The sequence below is a fragment of the Sodiomyces alkalinus genome (assembly GCF_003711515.1).
Source record: "Sodiomyces alkalinus F11 unplaced genomic scaffold SODALscaffold_3, whole genome shotgun sequence".
Lineage (NCBI taxonomy): Eukaryota > Fungi > Ascomycota > Sordariomycetes > Glomerellales > Plectosphaerellaceae > Sodiomyces > Sodiomyces alkalinus.
In genome coordinates this window covers 600,288-622,801 of record NW_021167081.1, presented here as the reverse complement: position 1 = coordinate 622,801, position 22,514 = coordinate 600,288, and the positions used below count along the sequence as shown (strand labels likewise).

At 56.6% G+C, this 22,514-nt stretch overlaps 10 protein-coding genes across 10 annotated transcripts; 5 read left to right on the top strand and 5 right to left on the bottom strand.

Annotated features, from left to right (window-relative positions):
* Positions 1-397: 397 nt before the first annotated feature.
* On the bottom strand, positions 398-1,351 carry SODALDRAFT_323027 (hypothetical protein; the record flags this gene model as incomplete). The annotated part of the gene is made up of 1 exon (XM_028609779.1): positions 398-1,351. The coding sequence occupies one exon, from the start codon at positions 1,349-1,351 to the stop codon at positions 398-400; it is 954 nt and encodes a 317-aa protein (XP_028467468.1).
* A 1,150-nt stretch (positions 1,352-2,501) lies between these two features.
* On the top strand, positions 2,502-4,197 carry SODALDRAFT_274413 (NIF-domain-containing protein; the record flags this gene model as incomplete). Its single annotated transcript, XM_028607941.1, has 2 exons — positions 2,502-3,491; positions 3,565-4,197. 2 exons carry the CDS (start codon positions 2,502-2,504, stop codon positions 4,195-4,197), a joined length of 1,623 nt encoding a protein of 540 aa, XP_028467467.1.
* Positions 4,198-4,551: 354 nt separating this feature from the next.
* Positions 4,552-5,673, top strand: SODALDRAFT_135052 (hypothetical protein). The gene has a single exon (XM_028606741.1). It carries the CDS (start codon positions 4,934-4,936, stop codon positions 5,597-5,599), a length of 666 nt encoding a protein of 221 aa, XP_028467466.1. The 5' UTR covers positions 4,552-4,933; the 3' UTR covers positions 5,600-5,673.
* SODALDRAFT_331769 (hypothetical protein) lies at positions 5,655-7,714 on the bottom strand. The gene has a single exon (XM_028611538.1). The coding sequence runs from the start codon at positions 7,612-7,614 to the stop codon at positions 5,749-5,751; it is 1,866 nt and encodes a 621-aa protein (XP_028467465.1). The 5' UTR covers positions 7,615-7,714; the 3' UTR covers positions 5,655-5,748.
* A 227-nt stretch (positions 7,715-7,941) lies between these two features.
* On the bottom strand, positions 7,942-8,890 carry SODALDRAFT_331768 (hypothetical protein). The gene is made up of 2 exons (XM_028611537.1): positions 8,798-8,890; positions 7,942-8,724 (listed from the first exon to the last, which is right to left on the bottom strand). Exons 1-2 carry the CDS (start codon positions 8,798-8,800, stop codon positions 8,281-8,283), a joined length of 447 nt encoding a protein of 148 aa, XP_028467464.1. The 5' UTR covers positions 8,801-8,890; the 3' UTR covers positions 7,942-8,280.
* Positions 8,891-9,413: 523 nt separating this feature from the next.
* SODALDRAFT_273478 (hypothetical protein) lies at positions 9,414-10,143 on the top strand (the record flags this gene model as incomplete). The annotated part of the gene is made up of 2 exons (XM_028607904.1): positions 9,414-9,819; positions 9,941-10,143. The coding sequence occupies 2 exons, from the start codon at positions 9,414-9,416 to the stop codon at positions 10,141-10,143; spliced, it is 609 nt and encodes a 202-aa protein (XP_028467463.1).
* A 1,434-nt stretch (positions 10,144-11,577) lies between these two features.
* Positions 11,578-13,050, top strand: SODALDRAFT_339122 (proline dehydrogenase; the record flags this gene model as incomplete). Its single annotated transcript, XM_028612834.1, has 2 exons — positions 11,578-12,035; positions 12,153-13,050. 2 exons carry the CDS (start codon positions 11,578-11,580, stop codon positions 13,048-13,050), a joined length of 1,356 nt encoding a protein of 451 aa, XP_028467462.1.
* Positions 13,051-13,144: 94 nt separating this feature from the next.
* SODALDRAFT_349829 (CGI121 protein) lies at positions 13,145-14,578 on the bottom strand (the record flags this gene model as incomplete). The annotated part of the gene is made up of 4 exons (XM_028613441.1): positions 13,145-13,748; positions 13,844-14,172; positions 14,461-14,500; positions 14,543-14,578. The coding sequence occupies 4 exons, from the start codon at positions 14,576-14,578 to the stop codon at positions 13,431-13,433; spliced, it is 723 nt and encodes a 240-aa protein (XP_028467461.1). The 3' UTR covers positions 13,145-13,430.
* Positions 14,579-15,758: 1,180 nt separating this feature from the next.
* SODALDRAFT_358067 (hypothetical protein) lies at positions 15,759-18,150 on the bottom strand (the record flags this gene model as incomplete). The annotated part of the gene is made up of 10 exons (XM_028614062.1): positions 15,759-15,867; positions 16,203-16,315; positions 16,386-16,460; positions 17,091-17,150; positions 17,301-17,306; positions 17,392-17,442; positions 17,540-17,698; positions 17,863-17,894; positions 17,969-18,036; positions 18,125-18,150. The coding sequence occupies 10 exons, from the start codon at positions 18,148-18,150 to the stop codon at positions 15,759-15,761; spliced, it is 699 nt and encodes a 232-aa protein (XP_028467460.1).
* A 958-nt stretch (positions 18,151-19,108) lies between these two features.
* Positions 19,109-22,498, top strand: SODALDRAFT_339120 (hypothetical protein; the record flags this gene model as incomplete). The annotated part of the gene is made up of 4 exons (XM_028612833.1): positions 19,109-19,348; positions 19,441-20,157; positions 20,263-21,322; positions 21,492-22,498. The coding sequence occupies 4 exons, from the start codon at positions 19,109-19,111 to the stop codon at positions 22,496-22,498; spliced, it is 3,024 nt and encodes a 1,007-aa protein (XP_028467459.1).
* Between the last annotated feature and the right edge of the window lie 16 nt (positions 22,499-22,514).

Genomic DNA, 22,514 nt, shown 5'->3' with positions numbered 1-22,514 from the left:
TGCAGGGTTTCGTTCTCAGTGAATGTGTGACACGAACCAGCAAAAGTCCATTGAGCTTGACCTGATTGCAAGTTAAATTGAGTCGGCGCTACTCCGGTGATGCTATTCTCTTGGGAGCGTTTTATATACGGAGTAGGATTTTGGACCTATCCTCCGCCTCATCTTGCAATAGCCAACTAGAAAGTATTTCCAATTTCATTCATATCAAGCGGAGAAAAGAGAAGAGCTTCGCTGTCCGCGTTACTAATACAAAGCCTGTTTCATCCCATCCGGCAATAAAGAAGGATCCCAAGCGATTCCCAACCCAATACCCGTAACGAGAGAGCAAAAGTCGAAGCCGAACCATGAAAAAAACCCAAAAAAAAAGCCTGATGCATTATTTTTCCCTTGCAAAACCCTACACTGCAACGAGCTGTCCCTGCCACGGCTGGAGCGTCAGGACGGGAGAAGGGATCTGCACAACGTTGGACGAGTTGCTGTGCCCTTGTTGGACCTCCTCTCCATCGATGCCGCCGGTCCACCCCCGCTCCGGTCCCCAGCGGACCTCTCGATCGTGCGACAAGACCACGTCGAAGAGGCCCTGCATCATGGCCCCCGACTTTTTCACACTGGACCACGCGTCGAAATGCACGGCTTTCACCCCCGGCAGCCCGGCCAGCACGTCCTTGAGCAAGTCTCGGGAGAAGGATTCGTAGAAGCCGTCGGCGCGCCGGAACCCGTTGAACACGTTATCGCCCGGGTCGCACTCGACGAAGACGGTGAGGCGGCGGACGTTGACGCAGTCCTTGAGGCCCAGGGCCGGATTGACGACCCAGCCCGGGGGCGGCTTACTCCAGCCAGGGCCCAGGCGAAGCTCGAGCGAGGTCAGCTGCGACCGCTTGGCGGCTTTCAGACGCGCGAGGAGGGGCTTCTTCGTCTTGAAGAATCGGCCGGGGTGGGTGGGGAAGATGCGAAAGGTCCTGGTGCTGTAGTAGTGATGCGACGCCTCGTTGTACACGGTACGGCACGTCTTGAACAGGGCGAAGAGTTTCCGCATCGTTTTGTGGTTGTCCGGATCGAGATCGACGACACGACCCGCCGTGATTGCGTTTGCAAAGTGGAAGTCGTAGACTTTGAGCCGCAGCTCGATAGGGAGCGACAGGAGCGGGAAAGGCTTCTCAGTCTGCTTGGGCTCGGAGGCGTTCAGAGAAAGGGAACCGATAGGGATGCTTTCTACATCGCCGGCCCACTCGGTGTCCGAGGCATAAGTGGACGGATAGGCCGAGCTGAGGGGGGTGGCCTGGTTCGAAGGCACGGGTGTCGGGAGCACGGCTGGACCAACGGCCCGCGAAGCCTTTACGCGGCGAACCATGGTAAGATTCGCTGATACGGGGGGTCAAATGGACGCAGAAGGTATAGAGTGATCTGTTGATAACCGATCGTGGCTGTTTAGGCAGTCGTCGGAGGTGCAGGGACGGGGACGGGGACGGCGACAGGAGACAGGGCAACGTTCGGTGATGTGGTGGGCTGAACCTATGAAGTGGCGAGTTGGAGTAGATGGCAATCGCAGAGATTTTCACGGGATGAATCAAGGCTTTCGACCAGTGAATGACAAGCGCTGACCACGTCGATAATGGTTGAGTCAATTGAAGCAGTAGAGGTACTATTCGGTTTCGCGTTCAAATCGCAGAGTATGAATGTCCGGGGTCTCGGTGGACGCGACGGATCACAGAGGGTGGTCCCATAGTGATACTGGACGGAGATTCAGGATCGGAAAGGGACCACCCTCTAGAACGCAGCACTCAGCGCATCCATCGTGGCGGTAAAGAAGTCGATAAAGATGAGGACTAAAGCGGAGCTATGTCGTGTTTACCAGAATGAGGATGTAGGAAGAAGAGGAGAGAGGAAAAGGAGAAGACAGCATAGCCTGTCCATATGCGAAGAGGGAGAGGGGAAGGAGGGATTGAGTTTACGGTAATGGTGTCGACGGAGCGGAGAGTTGCAGCCACTCAATGCGGGGCGGGAACCATCCGAACCAAAGTCGGCACGTGAGCTGGTGCTGATGAAGACTTTCTTTCGTATGCTATGATTGGGCCATCTCGCCCAGGACCACAAGAAATGACCTCATTTGACGTGTACCTTTTCGTGGAGACGAGAGAGGAGTACACGTACGAAGTATCCGTAGCCGTACGTACGTAATATGTCCTGCCCCACAGTTATCTCTATCGATTACCGGCTGATCCTCGGCAGATAACGGAGGAGCTCGGACCACAGTGCCAGTGACGCCTCGAGTTGCGTTTTGCAGCCGCCTGCAGGTTCTCGAAAATTTCCAGAGCCTTCTCCCTTCTTTTATCAGGTGTCGAGCTACTAAGGGGAACATCGGACTCGGCCTCGACATCACAAACCTCGTATCCATTGGATGGCGCCCACGACCCCTACACCACTTTTGTCATCCTAATTGAGATACGGCAGCGAGATACATTGATTTCTTTTTTGACTCCGCGAACCGTATCCCACCCGTCATGCTGTGTAGGGCAGCCCGAGCTGCGCGCCTCCGGGCCGCGTTGCTCCGCCCTGCCGCTGCGGCGCAACCGGCCGCCAGATCACCTCTCGTTGCTTCCATCTCATGGCGCAGGTCCTATTCCAAAAACAACGAGCCCGATCTTACAGAAAGCCAGAAGCCGAGTAGCGACGAGACCAAGCAGCCTTATTCTGGCTCGCGACCTGAATCTGCAGCACAAACCCCCAAGGACAAGGATACCCCAGACGCCGCCAACGCGAAAGAGTCCCGCAACGAGGCTGCTGCCAAGGGCGGAGAAACAGAACCAGAGGCGCCGACGGGCCCCCTCCCCGACCTCACCCAGGGTATCCCCTCTACCCTCGAGTACGAGATGGCCGGCAAGAGTGGACGGTCGGCCCTTCAGGCCATCGCCGACGAGGAAGCCTATGGCGGGGGTCGCGCCAAGGGCGAACTTCCCGACTCGGCCTACGTTTCGTCGTCGGAGCGGAAGCGCCAGCAGCTCGCCAACCGCATGTTCGCCGCCTTCCTCCTCCTCGGCGCCGGCAGCATCGTCTACCTCGGCCGCAACTGGGAGGACCCCCAAGATGCCGAGCGCCATGCTGACGTGCCGAACGGCTGGGGCGTCGGGCTGTGGTGGAACCGCGCGTCGACCCGGATGAAGGAGTTCCTCAACTACTACCAGGAGCCGGCCTTTGAGAAGCTCCTCCCCGACCCGGACCCTTCTTTTGAGCGCCCTTATACGCTCTGCATAAGCTTGGAGGACATGCTGGTGCACAGCGAGTGGTCGCGCGAGCACGGTTGGAGGATAGCCAAGCGGCCCGGCATCGATTACTTCCTCCGCTACCTCAGCCAGTATTACGAACTCGTCCTTTTCACCACCGTCCCGTTTGCCATGGGTGAGCCGCTCGTCCGCAAGCTCGATCCTTTCCGGTTGATCACCTGGCCACTGTATCGCGAGGCCACCAAGTATCAAGACGGTGAAATCATCAAGGTGCGTTTGTTTCCATCATGTCTTTCCATTCTTTTCCCTTTCCCTTGCCTCTTCCCACTGACCCATATCACAGGACCTTTCCTATCTCAACCGCGACCTCTCCAAGGTCATCGTCATCGACACCAAGCCCGAACACGTCCGCAACCATCCCGCGAACGCCATCATCCTGGACAAGTGGACGGGCGACCCCACGGACAAGGAGCTCGTCAGCCTGATCCCCTTCCTCGAGTACATCCACACGATGCAGTACGGCGACGTGCGCAAGGTGCTCAAGTCCTTCGACGGCAAGCACATCCCCACCGAGTTCGCGCGGCGCGAGGCCATGGCGCGGGCCGAGTTCAACAAGCAAATCGAAGCCCAGAAGGGCAGGAAGAAGACCCCGTCCGGCATGGGCATCCTGGGCAACATGCTGGGCCTCAAGCCGTCCAACATGAGCATGATGGCCCCCGCCGACGGCGAGCTCACGCCGGCCGAGGCCTTTGCGCAGGGCAAGATGCTGCAGGACATTGCGCGGGAGCGCGGCCAGCGGAACTACCTGGAGCTGGAGAGGGCCATCCGGGAGAACGGCGAGCAGTGGCTCAAGGAGGAGGCCGCCATGCAGGAGAAGATGCAACAGGAGGCCATGAACAGCATGATGGGTTCCTTTGCGGGGTGGTTCGTCCCGGCCAAGAAGGATAACCCGTCCCCGGGGGAGAAGACGGCTTAAAGAAAGGATTCGTCGTCCCCCCTTTTCTTTTCTTTTTTTTTTAATCGCCCTCCTTCCTGCCATCCACCTGGGACGAACATCTCGACACCTCTTACTTTTTTCCGGCTCTAACAACCCCAACGAAAGCTACAAATCATCTTGTGATAGGTATTGTGGGATTAGTACAGGGCGGCGGCGGCGCCGTTGGGAGCGGGCTGTTTGGTCTCATCGGGAAGGCCTTGGGATGCCCCACGACCTAACATATAGATTCGGGAAACGTCGCGGAATCGCGCGTTGCGTGTATTGTTACGAGAAAAAAAACCAACCAACCTTGTACAATAGGCTGTCTGTAGAGGCCAAATTCTATCTCTATTCGTCGAAACTCTCGAAGAGCTCAGCCGGACCAAGGGCAGCAACTTGTGTTTTCCCTACAAACATGGACCGTTCAAACTTGCTACAATCACATTCGTCTTTTCGAGTATCGTGTTTCTCCTTGTTCGAACGTATTTCTCTTGGGCAACGACAACGACGTGGATCTTTCTATGGTTTTACTAGTTATGGTGGATGGCGAGCTGATGTAGAAAGCTTAGGCGGCCACGGTCAAGACAGCTTGGAGGTTGATATTCAAGGGCAAGGTGTTGATGGATGGCTTCTAGGTAGAATCTTTTCGATTTCTTTCCATCCTTCTTAAAGTGTTGTTCCCGACGACGGAGCATCAACTTGCTCGACCACAAGACTTCCTTGAAGCAGCCTTTGTATGCCTTATTATACTACTCTCATAATAGACCTCCAGTTCCACCCTTACGTCGACAGCGATGTTGCCATGTCTCACTCCCCGCACTATAAGTCCTCACAGCCGCCGTTCACATCGTCAGACAGGACACACAGGGAACGAAGGACGTTTGTCCGTCTCTTCCCCTTGGCCTCCCGGTTGTGCAAGAGGGACGGACCGGAAACATGTCGACACGACACGACACGACATCCGCGGTTACATAGGACAGATATAACGAGTGACACGTTCAGAGACACAGTGTCGGCTTCTCAAGTCAAATTCTCAAAAAAGAAAAGAAAAAAAGAAAGAAAAAAGGAGAGGGGCCGCTATCACATCCCGTCCGATCGTGACACGGCGCCTGCTGTGGTCGAAAAGACGCCGCAAACAGCTTGGTGCTGTCACACCCGTTTTCCGGGACCCAAGGGCCGAAGGATAACCGCGCATTTTTGTCGTTCAGCGTTGCTTGTAGCACATGCACTGAAAGCTCGTCGAAGAGGGGGGTTGTCTGTGGTGGTTTTGGGTAACGAGGGGCGGAGGAGGAGGGCTGTTCGGTGTTTGGGCGTTCCGAATAGCATGATGTGGCTACCCGCAGGAGGACATATCAAGTCTTCGCACTTTGCATATTGTATGTCCAAGGAGGAAAGGCGATGAGTTGCCTCCGGAAATGGACGATGCCTAAGGCAGTTACGCTGGGCATCGAGCATTCAGACCGTCTCATATTAGTACCCTATGCAGGTAATCGTAGGATATATATATCTATACACATATACGCTAATGTACAACTCGGAACGTAGCAAACGCTACGGCGTCTTGGCCAATTCTGCCTCCTTTCCAACGGAAGCGGTCTTCCCGTTGAGTGTCCCGTTGAGTGTCCCCTTGAGCCCGGTGCCCCCAAACGTCTGGGAGGGAGACCTCGTCGCAGAGCGAGAACCGCCCTGGCTACCTTTTCCCCCGGCGTTCTGCTCCCTCCCACCACCAGCCAGCCTGGTCAAGACAGCATAGGCGATGGCCACGGCAACGGTGACAAGGTCCAAAACATGAACCACCCACCAAAAGTGCTGCTTCCCCAGCGCGCACGTGGCGTATTCGAACTTCCAGCTCCAGCTCTCCTCGTCAAACCAAGCGCTCAGCAACCCGGCATTCCCGCCAAAATCGCCCATCATGCTGCGGACCGTGATCTCCCGGACACCCGGCACGTCGTCTCGGCCCACGGTACCGTTTGTCACCGCGTCAGGCCAGCGCGCCGCCTCCCAGGAGCGGCTGTTCCCGTCGTCGTCGTCCTTCGCCTGCCGGATAAAGTGGTAAGAGTCGCACCCTTCGTGGTCGTGGCCGTTGAGGATGACGCCGGGACGGCCCCTGCCGCGGCCACGGGCGTCCGGGTCGCCGCTCATGCCGAAGATGCCTTCCAGGAACCCCCTGGTCGCGTCGGCCGAGAGCTGGTTCTGCTCCTTGACGCCGCCGCCGCCGACGCCGCCGGACCGGGCCGGGTGGAAGGAGAAGTACGGCGCGTCGACGCACACGCCCGCGGGCTTGTGGAGCGGGATGTGGGTCAGCACGAGGGTGAAGGTGCCGTCGAACTCCACGGCGGCGGAGGTGCGGATGACGTCGTTGACGAACGCGTAGGTCGCGTCCTGCAGCCGGGCGTCGGACGCCGGGGTGTCGAGGTTCATCGAGTTGAGGACCACGACGCGGAGTTCGGGCGCGAGGCGTTCCGACTCGAGGTTGGTCTTGGCCTTGCCGTCGAAGAGCGTCGCGTTGACGGCCGGGTCGCGCACCGGCAGCTCGAAGCGCAGCTCGTAGTTGGCCTTGCCGAAGACGCGCTCGAAGCGGTCAAAGCGCTCCCGGTTGATGTCGCCGGCGTACCCGATGTCGTGGTTGCCGGCCACGTTGATGACGCGGCGCGACCAGCGGGCCGTGGCGGCGTCCTCGTCGTCCAGGTAGGCGGACAGCTCGTACTCCATGGCCGGGTAGGCGGCTAGCCGGTCGGGGACGCGCTCGGCGCCGCGGAACACGCGGTGCCAGTAGCGGCGGCCTCGGCGGTCAAACTCGTCGTTCTTGATCCACTGGCTCCCGACCAGGTCGCCCAGCACGGCGACGTGGGTCGGCTTGGTCCACCAGTGGACGGTACGATATATGTGGGCGAGGTAGAAGTCGTTGCCGAAGAGGTCGATGCGCTTCCGGAGCGATCCCACCTCGGTCGGGATGTCTTCGAAGAGGAAGTCGACCCAGTCGTGTAGAGCATGGCGGACACGGTCGGGCAGGGAATCGGGGGACGTCTTCGATGTGAGGCGTTCGATGGCTCTCGTAAGATGCGGGAGACGGGGACCAGTCAGGTTGGGAATCGAGGTATCGCCTTCGAGCTGGGGATCTCCCAGGGCGAGCAGGCGGAAGGGGGCCGGACGCGCACCGGTGGGCGAAGGCACGGGCAGGGGGAGGAGGTGTTGCCGTGCCGCTTCGAAGAAGGCAGACCAGTCGTCGGCAGTCTCGCCGACGGTCTCGCCGACGGGACTAGAGGAGTCCTTGCCGGTACTGCCGTGGCGAGCCGTCGCGGGGAGGGGAAAGGCGCATCCTAGAAATACTGGGTAAAGGTAGAGGTAAAGAGTCGAGGCTACCGCCAGGGGAACCAGGAGGCGGAGACCATGGCGTAGGATGACCGCGAGGGACATGTAAGCGGCGGCATCCAGCAGCCGGCGTCGTGGGAGACGGCCAGCCAATGTTGGGGGGATGGTGAAGGGTAGCGATGTGCGAATGGGTATGAGGTGTCAGGGGAAGGGGGAAGGGGGAAAAGGTCTCGGGAAAAAGGCGTTGACTATTGCGCCGGACTCGATTTGGGGGTTGAATTTGCAATTCGAGGGGCCTGCGAATCAGATGGCACATGTGTCAGGGGGTGTTGTTTTGTGGGACAGGCACAGATTGAACCCCCTGTACGGAGTACGGAGGAGGTACCTTACTTACCTAAGGTAAGGTACCTTACCTTACGGTAATTACGAGGTAATCACGAACTAGGTACTTTTTCAAGGTACGGTACGGCGGTACGGTACTTCGGAAAAACAGCTCAACTCTCAAAGTGACAGTGAGATGAGCAGAGCACCAGCACCACTCGTATCTAAACCGTTTCCCTACTCTTGAGCCGGAACGCCGTCGTAAACCAGCCATAGCCAATACCAAATACAGTGCCGATGATAATATCGCGCCCATGTTTCCTATCGTCCTTCGTTCTCAAGTCTCAAGCTTTCCCGAGCTTCCTTCATACTCGTCACGGTTCTCCTTGGAGTAGACCACAGCAGGAAAACGAGTATCAACATCGACCTCCCGATGGCGCTGTTCCTGTCCTATTTCTCCTGTTCTTCATTCTCATCGTACTCATCCTCAAAGCTGGGCACATCCACCACAAAATCGACCTCTTCCAGCTCGTCCCTGTCATCGGAGACGAAAGTGAAGGCCACAACGCCGTTGTTCTTGATGGGCGAGTCCAATGGGATATCCGTCTGCCTGACAGGCAGCTCGCGCCACCCCTGGGAAAGGTCGTTGGGATTATGGGGGACACCATAAGCAATGCGCGGCATGTCGGAGCCCGGGGGAGGCAGCTTCGTGGAAGGCGCACCGTCTGTGTGGTTGAGGGTCAGGCCGTCAGGGTAGCGCTCGCGCAAGATCTCGAGAAGCGTGCTGGTGACCTCGGAGAAGGGCTTCATGCTATCGATGAACAGCAGGACGGTGTGAACGCCGTGCTTGAAGCGGATCGACCAGATGGGGTCATCCATGTCTTGGTGGCGGGGCTAGATCGATTTATGTGAGTAATAGAACATCTCATGTTCAAACGAAGATACGAAGATGAAAGACTGGACTCACCATGGTGGTAGAGGCAAAAAGGTGCTATGAAATACTCCGTGGTCGCTTATATTGGTTCGCAGATTCACCGGCCTCTGTGGTTTCATTTCGGGTGAGGATATTCGGAGGCGTCGGATATGCGACTGGCATCCAAGCGCCAGCAGCTGTAGCTGTCATCCTTGGCTACTAGTTCTGATTGGCCACCCAGGAACCGCCTTTGTAAATCATACACGAAGTACATACACGAAGTACCTTATTTCCGTCACCATTTTGCTTCCTAATAATAAGGTACCTTATCCATACATCCATCGCTTTAACACTGCTCCTCCGCGCAATGCGTGGTCACCTGACAGCGTGTACCTCCTCGGCCCAATCAGGGCGCCAGGGCCGAAGAATGGCCAAGGCATCTCCAAAAACCTCGCATCGCTATTTAGGATACTACCTAGCTGGAGAAATCTGCAGCCCAACCTCAACATCACTGAAAACTCCAATGGCCAGTCGCTCGCCTCCTGGAAAGTAAACCACCCTTCATAATTGGGGTTCTTTCTTCTGCGCCCGGTTTTTTTTTTTTTCATTTTTTTTTTTCATGACAATTGCTGTCATGAACGCGACCTCCCCAACGCGCCCAGCGCCTTCGATGCCCTCAATAGCCGAATCCCTGGACCTTGTCCGCCCTCCGTCCGAGTCCCGACTTTCCATGCCAACGCCCGTCCGCATTCCCGCCGCCGGCCTCGTGGGCTTCGGTATGGGCTACACCCTCGGCCTCATCCAGGGCAGCCGTACGGCCCAGCTGCGCTTCCGGGCCGAGCACGCCCACAAGATGCCCACGACCACGACGGGCTGGTATCTCTACCACAAGTCCAAGAACTACCATACCATGTACGGCGGCCTGCGCGAGGGGTTTCGGATGGGCGCCCGCGTCGGGTTCTGGTCGCTCATGGCCTTCGGTCTCGAGAGCACCATTGACCGATGCCGTGGATCCACGGATCTGTTGAGCACCGTCCTCGCCAGCTTGACCGTGGCAGGTGGTTTCAGTTTGTGGAGTGAGTGAAAAAGCTGGCAGTCCGTCCTTCTCTTCCGATAGTCATCTCGTCTCCACCAGGGTGATCAACCAAAACGGCCGGCCGCTGGCCTTCGTTCATGCTGACATGGGAACCTCCCTAGACCGCTTCTCCCTCCCCACCGCCGCCAGGACGGCAAGACAGGGCCTACTCTTTGGCCTCGTCTACGGTGGCTTACAAGATATTGTTGGCCTAGTCCGTGGAAGGCACATCGGCTACGTTGAATTCTTCCGCCGGCGATTCAGGTCCCAATCGGCAGCCAGCAATGAAGATGGAAATCACCAGACCTGGAGAAAAAGCGGATGAGAGGGCGGTGTGATGCATAGCCCTGGCTGGCCTCATGCTAAGGCACAGAGTACGTACGTTGTACTGCAATCATGCTCGCTGCATCCTGTCCGGTCGGTCCGTGCTTCGAGCTGTCATCGGTCACGAGGCCCCTCGTCCCCTAAACCCGCGTCCAACCGGAAGGTATCCGATCCGGCCTTCCCAAAAACATGTGGCCGAAAACCGGCCCTCGAGGAAAAGGGGAAGCTTTGGGCACACAGCGCCAACCGCCACGATGAACGCATTCGAAGGACGACACCACGTGGTCAGTGGTCGTTCCTCAAAGGAAGCGCCTGCCAAGATACAAGGCCAAAGCCAAAGGTAAACGGTGGCGGTGGCATTGTGTCACCAGTCAACGCTTGTCACTCTTGTCACACGTCTCGAACACATGATCCGTGTCAAACCAAGCCCGAGTCTGATTCGAAACAATACCCACATTCCTACTATTCCCCGCCGGCGCCGATTGACCAACTGTTTGTCTCTTTTCCCCCCACGGTTATCTACGGCATTAGTTGTCTCACGTGACGCCTGATAAGCACCAACGCCGGGGAACCAACGAGAGCTATTAGCTAACGCCGGCGCCGGCGTCATGATTACGAGCTGCACGAGCTACGGGAGTACCGGCATGTTCGAACCAGGGGGGGGGGGGGGGGGCGACCGCGACCGAATGAACATTCTCGAACTGTTATCAGCACGCACACCGAAACAAAACAAAGATGGGTTGGGAAGTTCGAACCTTTGAAAAGAGGGGTGACGTTTGCCTTGTCTGCGAAATCGGAGATAAATGCAGCGAAGGTTACTGGGCACACCGCATTGACTTTTGATAAAGGCCCAATCTAGCCGTCAATCCGTCTCTCGTCTTCGTACGAAGTACAACGAAGGAGCCGCCCTTGGCTATTTACGTCTACAAGGTTTCGCCATGGTTGGGTCATCATCTGGTTAGCTTTATCGTGGAGTAAGGTAGGAAACCAACGGAAACCAACCTTGGGTACAATAGATCCCCTCCCTCCGTGATCTCACCTGAACTCGTTCATCCCCTCTTCCACATCACGATAGACAAAACAGAACTTAATGGCATTCATCTCTACGCTTTCTCTCCCTGCGGTGTCCAGGACGGCCGCCTCGCCTCTCATGCTACGCGAGGCGGCGGCCGTCATCCATCATCGTCGCACCGCAGGTCCAAGACCGGGTGTCTCTCCCCTCCTCACTCTTCTCACCTATCGACGACCTATTTCGACGCTGAAGAGGAAACAACTTTCTGAAGACGCCACCACTGTCGTCGCGACGACGAGTGGAAGCCCTTCTCCTCCGGCTAAGACTCCTATCCACACTTCCTCCAAGAACAACAGCAGCCTCCTCGCCGACCCTCATGCGCCGCCCTCTAACACGCCGACCCCGGCGCCCGAACAACCGAGGATGCCCTCTCACGCCCCTCTCTCCCTCCTGCCTCTTTCCATGATCGTCCGCTCCCTCTTCACCACCACCGTCTCCTCCTCCCCGGTCCTCCTACGCCCTTCCCTCCGTGTCATGAGTGTCCTGGCTCATAGCTCCAACGCCTTCTTCAACCCGGACCGCAATCCGGTCCTCCGTTGGTTCCTCAAGAAGACCTTCTACGCTCAGTTCTGCGCCGGCGAGCGTCCCGAAGAGGTCCGGCAGACGATCCGCCGGCTCAAGGATATCGGGTTCACCGGCGTCATCTTGGGTTACGCAAAGGAGGTCGTCTTGTCTGAAACCCAGGCGCGGGGCTTGGCTTCGTGCGGCGGTGACGGGCCTGAGGCGGCGGCGGATTGCATCAAGAACGAAATCGTGCCGTGGGCTGAGGCGACGGAAACCACCGTCAAGTTGGCGCAGCCGGGAGATTTTGTCGCTTTGAAGTGAGTTTACCAGGGGACACACTCACCGAACCATCCCCGCTCAGCATGTCATTTGATGGGTTGCCGATTGTTATTTCAGTTCCTCAGTCCGCGTTGCTGACATTGTTATTTTCCAAGGTTCACCGGCGCGGGTCGCCAGGCTCTCTACTCCCTCTCCGAGCGCCTCCCGCCTCCCCCCGCCCTCGCGGAAGCCATCGACCGCGTGTGCGCCTGCGCGGCCGAGCACGGCGTCCGCCTCCTCTTCGACGCCGAACAGGCCGCCCTGCAGCCCGGCATCGACGACTGGACCCTCGACTACATGCGCAGGTACAACACCGAGCCCGGCCGCGCCGTCATCTACGGGACCTACCAGGCGTACCTGAAATCGACGCCGGCCACGCTGGCGCGGCACCTGGTCGCCGCGCGGGACGGCGGCTTCACGCTGGGCGTGAAGCTCGTGCGCGGGGCCTACCTCGGGTCCGACCCGCGGCATCTCATCCACGACACCAAGGCCGATACGGACGCCGCGTACGATGCCATCGCCGCGAGCATGCTCCGGCGGCAGTGGGGGGACGTGTTCCGCAGCCGCAGCCGCAGCCGGAAACAGGAAATTGGAAACGCGGGCGAGGGCGAGGGCGCGGGCGCGGGCGCGGAAGGGCCGCCGTTCCCCGAGGCCAGTTTGGTGGTGGCCTCGCATAATGCAGAGTCGGTGCGTCGCGCGCGGGCCATCTGCGAGGCGGGCGAGGCGAAGATCGACGTCGCCTTCGGGCAGTTGCAGGGCATGGCCGACGAGATCAGCTGCGAGCTCGTGTCGGCGAAGAAGGGAACGACGACGGCGGCGGCGGCGAGACAGGGCGGCAAGACGCTGCAGACGTACAAGTACCTCGTCTGGGGATCCACGGGCGAGTGCATGAAGTACCTTCTCCGACGGGCGTACGAGAACCGGGATGCTGTGCAGAGGACGCGCGCGGGGCGAGATGCTATGTGGGGTGAGCTGGTGCGGAGAGCGAAGCAGACTGTCGGGTTGACGTCGTAGGCCGGGGGTTTTTCTTCTTTTTTCTTCTTTTTTTTTTCTCTCTTGTCTTCTCTTGTTTTTGCTTTTCCTTTTCCTCCTTGCTTTCAGTTTTTTTATCCCTTTTCTTTTCTGTCTGTTTGTCTGTTGGGCGTTGGGGGAGAAGCGAGAGCGATAGGGAACGTGACACCGACCCATGCCGAGTCCAACTGCGCATGGTTAGAGGATAGAACGTCTAGCAAGAGCGAATTGATGTTACTTTACCTCGAGAAATCGGTCTACTATCATGGGGCCGGGACTTTGCAACGATTCCGCACCATCTGCCTTTTCTTTTCTTTTCTTTTCTTTCCTTTTTTCTTTTAGTTTCTGGCCGTTCTCGAAGAAAAAAAAAAGTCCCACGGCATCTAGACACCACGCAGCGCCATAGCCCCCAACACAAGCCCCTGCATCTGTCCCCTGCTCTCTTCTTGATCCTTGATGGCGTCGAGCCACGGCAACCCGTTGAGCTTGTAATATTTCTTCACCTTCCCCCAATCCGTAACCTCCGCAATGGCCTCGTCGGAGAAGTCAGTGGGCGTGCCCTCGACATTCTCGTCTAGGTGCTTCTGGATTTGCTCGCGCGAGGGCGGGGTAGGGACAGCATCGGTGGGGAAGGTGATCTTGACGACGAGGAGATCTTTCGTGTCGGGGCCGATGCCGAAGCGACGGTATGCATCCGCGATCTACTCGTTTCGGTTCCTTCTGTCAGCTATTTGTTGCTCGTGAGGAAGTCATCTTGGAAATCATATTTCAATGTCAAAACATGGTGGTTTATTACATTATGCGAAGGGCTCAGGGAAGTGACAAGTTCCGAGTGGACATTCGGGGTTCTGAGGGTCCCGGATAGTTGAGCTGTGAGCGCCCTGAAAGCGGCGGATAAGAGGTGGACGCGAGAGGACACGACGGAGGCGTCGACAAAGGCGTATTCGAAGTCCGTGTTGCGGGCGAGGAGGTGCGATTGTAATTTTGCCGAGTTGCGGACGTTGCGGTAGAAGCCGACATGGACGGAGTGCGTGGGCGGGATCAGCTCAAGTGGGACTGTCTCGAGCATGATCGTAATAGCGAAGAATTGGGAGAGTATGTAAGTGTGATGGAGGGGACTTCTGGCTGTCCTTTCGTGGAAAGCTGATGAATTAGTGACTCTCAAGTTGGCGATGGTTTTCGTCGATGGAGGGGGGGGGGTTCAAATGTTGCTGGGATCGTGGGGCATGAGTAATTACGGGGCATCCCCGCCGTCCTGAACGGTTGCTGAGTCATCAGCCTCTTCACTTGTTTCTTGGTCCCTTTGTCACTCGATGCAGCCAGCATTCATCACTGCATCACCAACAACAACCATCCTCGAAGGCTCAACAAAGAGCGAATGGGAATGTCTCGGCAATTACGTTGTACACGTACGTTGTATTTGTTGCATCCGATCCACCCTTGTTCGAAGAATCTATGCATCGGGAGTTCACACCAAACGATCCGAGGTACGTACAACGGCACGTAAATTATTCAGGGATGATCGGACCATGGTGTTCTTAGGCCTGAATCCTATCCGAACTTTGAGACCGATGAACAAAACAACCTCCGTGACCTGTTGCTCTTGATTATCGGAGATTGTCAGAGTATCATCGCGCAGATCGGCCTTGAACGTTTGACAAGGTAAACTAGGCATCTGAGTGGCAGACCTCCCCTTGCATTGCCATCAACATCGACAAGGACGGTACCGACATGCATCGCCCATTCGTGTCACAATACCGGCCCTTCATCACCTCGTCGTCTCTCCTGACCAGGGGGATGCTTCTTTCAATATGGTGCATGAATCTCTCGATGCATAGATCTCGTGTTCCCTAACCCCCTTGGGCCACACGTACCGTACAGAGCAGGGCTCACCGGTTGCGTAGGATCACGATCCATGCGCGACGCATGCATGTGCCATCTCGCCTGGCCCATCGCCAGCAGATTCCATGTCTTCCACGTGGCCAGGCAAACCCTAGCATACATACCTATTATCTTCTTGTCATTGTCAATTGACAATTGAGGCTTGATTGGGGCACACAACCCTTTCTTGGCCCACGTGCAGCAATAATGCGATCGATCCCCAAGTCGGATATTGGTTTCCTGCGGGCGCAGGTGGATTTGCCACTTTACGAATGGCAAGAAAGATGCCTGATGGTCCCGACCGAAAAAGAAAGGAAGAAAAAAAAATGAAGAAGAAGAAGAAGAATGCAGAAAGGGGCCGGCCCGAGGAGGGCAATTCGCTTCACCTCCCACCACCAGCTAACGAACGACTTTCCACGTCGTCACCCGAAGTAATTAGATGGTGGTGGGTTGGTGGGGGGGGGGGCAAGGCCAAGGAAGACTCGGTCAATTGACAAACATATCTCCCCCAACAACATGCCCGAATACAGATGGCTAATGTGGCCGGATAATGTTCAAAACAGGAGTGTGGCTCACAGCGACGAACGCGACTGGACACGGGACACGCATTCCGGGCATCCCCTCAGCGGGCAACGGCAAGCGACGATCACCGACCAACATTATCCCTTGCCTACCTTACCTTATTACCTAGTCCTCGTCTCGATATTGGCTTGATACACTTCATAAACCGACCCTAGCTTACGAATAACAGCACAGGATTGGTACGTTTTGTACATCAAGCGGCAGTTCCTGCGGTGGGGGGGTGAGTCGTTTAGGTTATGGCGTCGCCGCTAGAGACCGGTAGCGCGAGGGCCCGAAATGCGGCGCCTTTCCCGATGCGACGACGGTTCTTCAACAAGAAGACAGTTGGCACTTTGCGAGTCGACGAGGACGGCCACGCTTTTTTAGCGCCAACAGGCACTTGCGTGGGATACGTTGCAACGTAGATAGGGAACCAACTTACATACCGACACACATACATAGGCATACACATGATCATGTCGGACCCAATAGAATGGCGATTGGTTGGTTGGAGTGAGAGGAGACGGGAGTATAGGTAGACCGACAACGTAGACAGACAACGTAGACAGCCAACGTAGACATAGGGATAGAGATATACATATATATACGTTCAAGGAAGCGCGGTATTAAACCCGCCGGTGGTTGAACGGGAAGGAGAAAAAAAAAGGAACAAGGGTCGAATGAGGGTCAAGCATCCGGGGTCCCTGGGACACTTCGGAGATGGAATTAAAATGACACAGGGTGCCACGAGGGCGGTTGAAGTCGAGTCGGCAGGTCGCTCTCGCTCCTGACAAGACAAGACGGGACAAGTGACACGACTCCGCTCCTGGAGGGCGGGATGTACATACAACGACACGAGTATGCATGAACACGTAGAAATGACATGTACAGCGTACGGAGTCAATACGCTTGCCTACCTTGGGCTTGGTTTGCCCAGGAAGGGCAGCCACAGAGAGCGTTTGGAGCGGGTACTACCAAGTGGCGTACATACGGAGGGCGGGTGGGCCACAAAACACCCTTTTGTACGGAGTATCTGTACGTTGTATCCATAACTCGTTCGGGAACGGCAGATACGACCACCGTGCGCCTCCCCAGACTTACCAAGAATTTATAACGTACAACGTACATTGCATCCTAAGTCCGACCTGCTGGACTACGCTTGTATCCCCCTCTCACCGGGCCTTTGTCAGCGCAACAGATGTACATACAACCTACGTATGTACGAGGTATCGATACCTGCTTGTGTAGAATAATCACCGTACGAGTGGGTACCTACCTGTGATCGCCAACCCCTTAAGAGATTCGGTACGATGAAAAGACTGGTTTACTTTATACGTTGTACTTCAGAGTTCGTCTCCTTTACCTCATGATAAGGGACTTTGGCAACATTTTATGGGATTTTGTTCATTTGTATCGCGGCAAACTTTCCTTTTCGTGACACTTTATATCCGAGCAAGTGCAACCGTGACAACTTCCCACCTCGGGCTTTTGTCCTTGGCTAAATCTTTGTAAATCTACTTCGTACGGGATAAGGTACTCAAACGTCTTCGTCCCATCTTTCTCGCCATGTTTCATCTCTCGTATATTATTACTACCCATACAATACCACCACATGCTTTCGCCCAAGACTCAACGGTCGTGAGTCTATTTGGGCTGAGGTACTTGGAGTGAGGGAAAGGTTGAACGGAGTCCCTTCTATTGGTAGTAGGTCCCACGGTTCGCACGATGTTTATACTCCCGAGTACCTATGTACAGTACATAATAATAAGGTATGTATATGTATGTACCTACTCTACTTCCCTAATCCTCACCCTCGACTGCATTCATTGGTTCAGCCGGTCCGGTTCATGGCTCCGTTCCCCCCACCCCTTCGCTCTCTTTTCTTCCTTCTTTCTCTCTCACTCCCCCAGAGAACGCAACTGTCCAGAGAACTTTAGTGGTCTCCGCTTTGCTCTGGGACGGTTGGTGATTTGTTCAAAGGACATTGTACTTTCTCTCCATTGCGGCTCCTCCCCCGGGTCTTTGAGGGTCCCAATCATTTACAACGGACCAACGTATCTTGGCTGGGTCTGGCTGGATCTGGGTCTGGGTCTGCCGATCGTTGATCGTTGATCGTTGATCGCTTGGTCCAGTGCCCAGTGCCCAGTGCATCTACCGGCAACGGCTCACCGGTTAGGTACTGGCACTGGCACTGGCACTGGCACTGGCACTGGCACAGGCATAGGCATGCCGCACATGCCTCATGCCTCATGCCGACTCAGATCCGGGCCTCTTAATAGGACACCTAGACGAGCTCAAGGGACGTACTTCGTATTTCGTAATTACGGTACTTCGTGCTTTGTACACCAAGGTACTCTACACGTGTACACGTACCGGTACAACGTACTTGGTGTCCAACTTCCGCTCTTCCCCACAGCAAATCAATTTCTTGGGGTCTCTCGGATCGAACAGGGCCCTTCCTTGCTCTACCGTCACAAACCCCCGTTGTTATCGGCCTCAGCCCTCGCTTTCTGTCCTCGTCCCTTGTCATCCGCCTTGTCCCTTTTGCTTTTCCCACATTGTGTACAGTATCTTCGCAGAATAGGAGAGATACTGCCGACAGAGGGTATCCGTACGGAGCACAACATTGGCAGACTGCCTTTGCCATTTGCCATTTGCCATTTGCAATTTGCGGGGAGGAGGGAGGGATGGTTCTTTCCTACTTTGTTTCCTACTTTGTATTTTCCCGCTGCCTTCTTTCCCATTACCTGACAGTTCCTTACCTTACCTTGGTTACCTACCTTGGGTATCCTCGCACTCTTTTTTTCTTCTTCTCTTTTTTCCCCGCCCTTCTCGTTGTCCCTCATCCTCTCCTGTTCTGGGAATAGCAACAAAATCTCGGGGCTGACGCCTGCCGGACTAGGACGGTCCATCTGTTCAATCCACTAACCTTCCAATTATTATTCTCCGCCCCAAGTTCATCTCTTTTTCGTCTACCTTCTTTCTTCTCCGTATCTCTCCTTGTCCTCCTTGTCCCTCGTCTCTCCCGTCTGCCACTTCGCTGAGACAACACCCTCCCTACCTCTCCCTCTCCCTCGACGACCAAACCGCCCCTCCCTCCAATTTATCTTACCAACCCTCCTCGTCCGATCTATTAGCCATCGATTGGAACGTACGCCGCGGCTCGCGTCTACGTATCTTCTCCATAAGGTACCGAACAAGGACGCAGGACAAGACGGTTCGATAGCTATACCGCACTGTGGCCCACAACGGCTCCCCCCCACCCACCCACCCGGCAACGTTTCTCACCGTCCACCGTTTCCCTCCTTTCTAGGTTCCACATGATATTCATTAGATCACTTGGACCTTGGCTTCGTCGTCTTCTCTTCTTTGTCGACTAAACGAACCTCGCCAATTCGTCGAACACCGCTTCCGAATCCAACAATCGCTCCCTCTCGGTTTATCTCGAATCTTCATCGCCCGTGCTCACTCCCGCTTCTGCTTCGACACCTCTTTGTTAGGTCCGGGTCCTCGGTCTTTGTTCTTCTTCTTACCACCCCCGAGTATTTCGACGGCCCTGCTCGCCTCACCACCATCAATAGCCGCATTGGCCTCGTCGTTGCAATACTTCTTCGAGACGATGCCCGCGGGCCGTCCGGCGAAGCGGGCTGCCGACCCGGCCGCCTCGTCTCCCGGCGACGCGCAGCCCGTAGTTCCGGCTCCGGCCGTCGTCTCCTCCCCGCCACACTCAGTATCCACAGCCCAGGGCAAGGTCAAGCTACCGCGCATCGACAGCAAGAATCATGAGGACTTTTCCGCCCAGGTGAAGAACCGCTTGAACCAGTACACCCGAACCGGGCAGGCCTGTGATCGCTGCAAAGTGCGCCACTCTTAATCCCTTGCGCTGTGGAAAATGTGGGAAAGCCTCAGAACTAGCCTCAGAACTAACCCAACCAACGTCCCTTTTTTCAGGTCCGGAAAATCCGATGCGATGCCCTCCCCCAGGGCTGCTCACACTGCCTCCAATCCAACCTCGAATGCTACGTCACCGATCGCGTAACAGGCCGGACCGAACGTCGCGGTTACTTGCAGGAGTTGGAGCGCACCAAGATGGAGATGGAGGAGCACATTCGAGATCTCGAGAAGGTCCTGGCGAATCACGGCATCGAAGTCAAGCCCTGGAACTATGCGCCTTATGGCCATCCGCCTTCGGGAATTACGTACGACCAGCAAGGCCATCCGATTGAGGACGCCGCCGAGAAGGACTCGTGGGCTCAGGTCGGCTCCGTCTGGGTCAGGAATCATCAGCACAGGAAGAAGATGCCCACCACCAAGAGCATCACCCGCTCCCGATACGTCTCCCCCCCGGCCGCCCTCCACCTCGGCGTCGGTCCCGACAGCGCCCCTCTGAGCTCGATCAAGGGCACCCAGCTCACCATTCTGGGGACCACAATCGATCTGACTTCGTTCGACGTGCCCGACATCGACGAGCCCAGCCCGGGCGCCGAGGTCGCCCAACCGCTGTATAACAAGTCCATCCAGGCTTTCTTACAATCCATGATGAACATCAACCCCCAGCAACGTGTCGACCTCCCGCCGAAGGAAGAGGCCTTCAAATGCTCGGAATGGTACTTCTTCATCGTCTTTCCGTTTTATCCCGTTCTACACAAGCCGACCTACATGGCATTGGTGAGTAACTTGCTTGGCCTCCTGTCCCCTTCCCGTCTTCTCTTCCTCCTGTCCCCTTTCCCTTCTCTTCCTTCGTTGGCCCCGCGGCTCTAACTTGGGACAAAGCTGGCTCGTATCTACGACGACCCGACCTTCGAGCCTTCGACGCCGGAACTCGTCATCGTGCATATGGTATTAGCCATCATCTACTACCAACAAGCCATGCGAAGCCCACAAAGCGCCGTCGACGCCAACGACATTTCGAACCGCCACTACCACTACGCCGTCGGCAAGTTCTTCGAGCTCGCTTCCCTCCCTTCTGTGACGGCGGTCCAAGCCATGGCCATGATCGCCGCTCATGCCCGTAGCTTTCCCAAGCCCGGCGTCGGTTCTCTCGTGACCAGGATTGCCATGCATCGCGCCATTGACCTGAACCTACACCGATCCATCAAACGCCCCGGAGAACCGACCGACCTGAACAACGAGATCCGCAAGCGCACTTGGTGGACGATCCTTGCCGTCTCGGTCACCCTGGATGGTCGTCTAGGTCGGCCCATGCCCATTGCGGTGGAGGAGTACGACGTGGATTTCCCGGAAGCCATCGCCGACGAAGCACTCACCGAGGACGGCGTCGATACGGCGTCGAAGGCCCAGTGCACGTACCACGTCGGCTTGGCCGCGCTCCGAATGACGCCGCTGTTCATGGAGATGTACTCCAACATCTACTCGCCCAAGAGGGAACCCAACAACTACATACCGGTGGTTCGGGCCTTGGAGGAGCAGTTGGAGCAGTGGAGGGCCGATCTCCACGAGTCCCTGTTGTCGCCGGGACCGGGCGGCGAGAATCAGATGTACCAGCTCTACGTGCAGATGGTGGAGACGGAGTTTCGGCTCTGCCTGCGTCACCCTTCGGTGGCCATGACCAACGACCCCAAGATGTGCGCCGAGAACGCGCGCATCTGCGAGGAGGCGGCGGCGAAGATGCTCGACGTGGTCCGAAGCCTGGACAAGCTCAAGTGTCTCGACCTGACGTGGTATCAGATGTCCGTCTATGCGGCGGCCATGTTCACGACACTGGTGGCACACTGGGAGAGGAGATATGAGGCGTCGAAGAGCGAGATTTCGCATTTAAAGTCGGACATGGAGGATTGGCTGACGGTTATTCACTCGATAGCGTCGTCTTTGGGTGGGGTTCCTTTTTTTTCTTCTTTTTTTCCTTTTTTCCTTTTTTCCTTTTTTTTTTTGTTTTTCCCTTTTCCTTTTCCCTTTTTTCCTTTCTTTCCTTTCTTTCCTTTCTTTCCTTTCTTTCCTTTCTTTCCCTTTTGCGCTCCCATTGCTGACACCAGAAACTACAGGCTCCGGCATTCTGATCAGTAGACAGCTGAGGGGCAAGGTGGAAGCGACGCTGCAGTGGATAGAGCGCGATCAAAAGACGAATACACGCAAACTGCCGACCCGACCAGCAGCACCGTCACAAACGCAGTCCGCAACAGCGACGTCAACAGCACCGTCTCCTACCGAGATCAAATCCGAGCGACCGGCTGTGACACCACCGTATCCAGCTCCGGCGCCCGTCTCGGCACCACCAGCTGTGCATACCAATGGCGGGCCACCGCCAGCGCCAGCACCATCGATGGCTAAAGATTCACCACCACAACGACATCAACCCCGACATCAACATCTACATCATCGGCAGCATCATCAGCAGCAGGAACAGCAACATGATCATCGCCCTCCTCCACCCCAACCACAACAGCCACTACCCCCGCCGCCACCGCAACAACAACAACAACAGCAGCAACATGCCCACTATTATCCCGACTCCTCCGGTCACAACGGTGGTCACAGCGGTGGCGGGGCCTATCATCACTTGACCTACTCAGAGCCGCCGCCACAGGCTAGCACGATGGCGCACCCATCGCCGTACGGGCCAAATGCCGGCTACATGTACTCGGGTGGGGCACACGCCCACGCGCACTCCCACGCACACGCACACGCACACGCTGGACACGGCGGCGTGAACGATGTTTCGTCGGTGGACGACAATCCCTTGCTCACATTCGCGTCGCACGCGACGCAGCACGTTGTGGATGCGGATGCGAACGCGGATCCTTTCATCTGGCGGCAGCCCACGGCGCAGGGCACCAACTGGCAGGAATGGGCGGCGGCCATGGCGAACAATTCGGACCGGTTCAACCCCAATGCGTTGATAGGCATGGGCAGCGTGCCGACGCGGGATCCGCATGATCCTGTGGGCCAGCACGACGGGTCTCTGCCGCCGGAGCTAGCGCCGATGCCCACGGGACCAGCAACCCAATGGCCGATGCTGTTGTGGAGCCATCACGGACCGGGGGCGGCCTAATGTTGGGTTATACACA

Bases quoted from the DNA above. Each gene is read 5' to 3' on its own strand.
- SODALDRAFT_135052 (XM_028606741.1), top strand. From the start codon at position 4,934: ATGCCTTATTATACTACTCTCATAATAGACCTCCAGTTCCACCCTTAC.
- SODALDRAFT_331769 (XM_028611538.1), bottom strand. From the start codon at position 7,614: ATGTCCCTCGCGGTCATCCTACGCCATGGTCTCCGCCTCCTGGTTCCC.